The 2,651-nt window shown below is 52.5% G+C and overlaps 2 protein-coding genes and 1 non-coding gene across 3 annotated transcripts; 1 reads left to right on the top strand and 2 right to left on the bottom strand.

Annotated features, from left to right (window-relative positions):
* Window positions 1-91: 91 nt before the first annotated feature.
* Window positions 92-247, top strand: SPRG_18121 (hypothetical protein; the record flags this gene model as incomplete). The annotated part of the gene is made up of 1 exon (XM_012357554.1): window positions 92-247. A coding segment is annotated over one exon (156 nt), but the record flags the coding sequence as incomplete, so codon positions are not given.
* A 1,555-nt stretch (window positions 248-1,802) lies between these two features.
* SPRG_30231 lies at window positions 1,803-1,874 on the bottom strand. The gene has a single exon. It is a non-coding gene; the product is annotated as a tRNA-Pro (tRNA).
* A 236-nt stretch (window positions 1,875-2,110) lies between these two features.
* On the bottom strand, window positions 2,111-2,626 carry SPRG_18122 (hypothetical protein; the record flags this gene model as incomplete). Its single annotated transcript, XM_012357555.1, has 1 exon — window positions 2,111-2,626. One exon carries the CDS (start codon window positions 2,624-2,626, stop codon window positions 2,111-2,113), a length of 516 nt encoding a protein of 171 aa, XP_012212945.1.
* Window positions 2,627-2,651: the final 25 nt, after the last annotated feature.

Genomic DNA, 2,651 nt, shown 5'->3' on the forward strand with positions numbered 1-2,651 from the left:
ACCGACGCCAAGCACGAGTCGCGCCGAAGCGCGGACGGCGCAGCCGCCTGGAACGTACCGCTTTATCAACTACTGCAACGGCACGGCGCAGAACGCGCTGTACTGGCGCTGGCTCAATGTGCCCGACCACGTAGCGCCGCTACCGTACGGCGCATCGATCGATTTCAAGTTTTCGGACTTTGGGACGTCGGCGATGGCCCGTCTCGGCGCGTCCGTCGACGCCACGTGTACGTCCTCCGTGGCTTAATCCGTGCCTCGTCGCTCATGGTAACTGTCTAGTGTTTGAGTTCAACTGGGATGGAGCCCGCGTCTGGTACGACCTTAGTGTGGTGCCCGTTGCTTGTGGGTCGAGCTGGGACCGGTGCGCTCCCGGGACGCACTCGTCTTTCAATGTCCCCGTGAGCGTCCAGGTTTTTGGTGTCGTCGAGCCATCATGTGTGAGCGCCTACTGTGCGAACGCGACGTGTCCGAACATCTATCAAGTGCCCAACAGCCACAAGACGCACGACTGCGGCCCCCTGACACGATTTGTTATTACGTTTTGTTATGTGTAAACTGCGTTGTGAACTATTGATGGGGTATTATAAAGGTGGTTGGTAACACGAAGAGCTCAGTGTTTCTAGAGGTACGTCGCCGCCTCGTGCTTTTGAGCGACACATAAAGAAGATGTTGCAACGCAGACCAGGGCATGGTATGGGGTAGTAGCACCAGCACCAACACAGACTGGGTCTCGGAAGTACGAGGTGCAGCAATGTAGCAGAACGAGCCCGTCACACTCGAGCACCAATGTATTTCCATCAGTCTCTTCTTCAAGCAAGACCAAACTACATGGTGCAACAACCGTATAGGTGTCCACCATGCCAGTGGTGGGGGAGGCGGGTTAGCTATTGATTGACACTACCAATTTGGAAATGGCTTGAGCACGCTTGCTTTGCGCCTTGGATCATAGATCCAAGGCTATATGCCTCTAGATCTTGGTTCTGGATCGCTCGGCCTTGCGCAGAAAACTTCTTCGACTTTTAGAAGCGGCCCCATCCGCTCGACCTTGACCAGGATCAAGGCTAACATGAGAGCCTCCCATCCCGCGTGCTAGCTACACCTTGGCTTAGTAGGGCGTTAATATCTCTTACGCGTTTAATTGTGGCGAGCTAGCACTTGTCATCAACAAGGTTTGGGTATGAACAACTCAACCTATTCAAATCGACGCAGCCAGCACGGTTTGGTGCATGTCTGTAGCTGTGTCTATTCTTTGAGAAGAAATGATGGCTATCACATGTACAAGCCTGCAGATAGTCACTGGAGTGCTGGGCGAGCGTGGCGCAAGTTGAGCACAGTGATTGAGTCCGTATTTTTTTGGGATTGGCGTCGCGCCGCATGGTCGCACCGCAGCACGACCGCAGCACCACGATACCGGTAATGTGGCATTAGCGTTACTGTAGTGTCCTCGTAGTTGTCAATGCGTTTGTTTAGCCCCGCTAAGCTTAGGGTGACTGCTTGTGACTGAAACCAGTACCATGCCGGCATCTGCTATCACGCTTTCACTTCTGCACAAATCCCATCTACTAATATTACACAATCTACTACGAAGACGTCGACGGCAAAGTGAGAGTATGACAATAGGTCTTGTCCATTGTATTGAGAAGGGACCACGAAAAGTGTACTCAAGGGTATATAATATACCCTTGGTGTACTAGTACCCCAGTGGGGTGTGCAACCATACTACCAGTAGTACCCACATCAAAGCTCCCAACGCTGTGGTCTGACGCAATTAAATAGGTGCACAAGATAAAAATATACAAAAAGGCCCCAACCGGTGATCGAAACCGGGACCTCCTGCACCCAAAGCAGGAATCATACCACTAGACCATTAGGGCTTTCATGCACTGCTTACTTTTTGCAACTCATCAAGTTTCTATTTTTGATTTCTAGAATTACAGGTTTGTTCATTTTATGCTCATGCATATTGCAGCCTGCATTACCAGTATGCATGAGCTTGAAAATGCCCGTATGTGATGACCTTCCACCTGGAGGGTCGTATTTACATGTGTACACAGATTCATTACTAGTAGATTACTAGTATTGAATTTGATAGGTGGCGTGCTAACATGTTCTACACGACAATTTTCTCGGGAAAAAGAGCAAATGGAGCGGTGTGTTCACACGGCGTCATTGGCACCGTCTCAACACTCGACTTTTGAACGACGGCGGCCTGATTGTGGAACTGGCCGTCATGGACGGCCGTGCCCACAAAGAGTACAAGCATCCCAACGAGCTGGAGGTAGCTCCAGTGCGTCCACACCTCGCCAAATGCACCGTGGGTGATGGCATGGTACAAGACGAGGTTCACGGCCCACACGCCACCTGTCCGAAAGTTGTTCATGATCGAGACCCAGAGCGCATCGAGCTGAAAGAGCACGAGCATGCGAAAGATGTTCATGAGCAAAAGCGCGACGAGCTGCGCAAGGACGAGCCACTGGATCGATCTCGACGTCGCGAGCACTTGGAAGGTGGCATCAAGGCGCTCGTAGGACCCGGCGTCATCGCCCGGCACGAGGTACGCGATCGGGTACGCCAGAAACGTCGTGAAGACGAGCCCCCACGCGCCTTGTACGCCGACGAGTGCCATTGGCGGCAGGGCCACGCTTGGGTCA

This window comes from Saprolegnia parasitica (genome assembly GCF_000151545.1).
Source record: "Saprolegnia parasitica CBS 223.65 unplaced genomic scaffold supercont2.990, whole genome shotgun sequence".
NCBI lineage: Eukaryota > Oomycota > Saprolegniomycetes > Saprolegniales > Saprolegniaceae > Saprolegnia > Saprolegnia parasitica.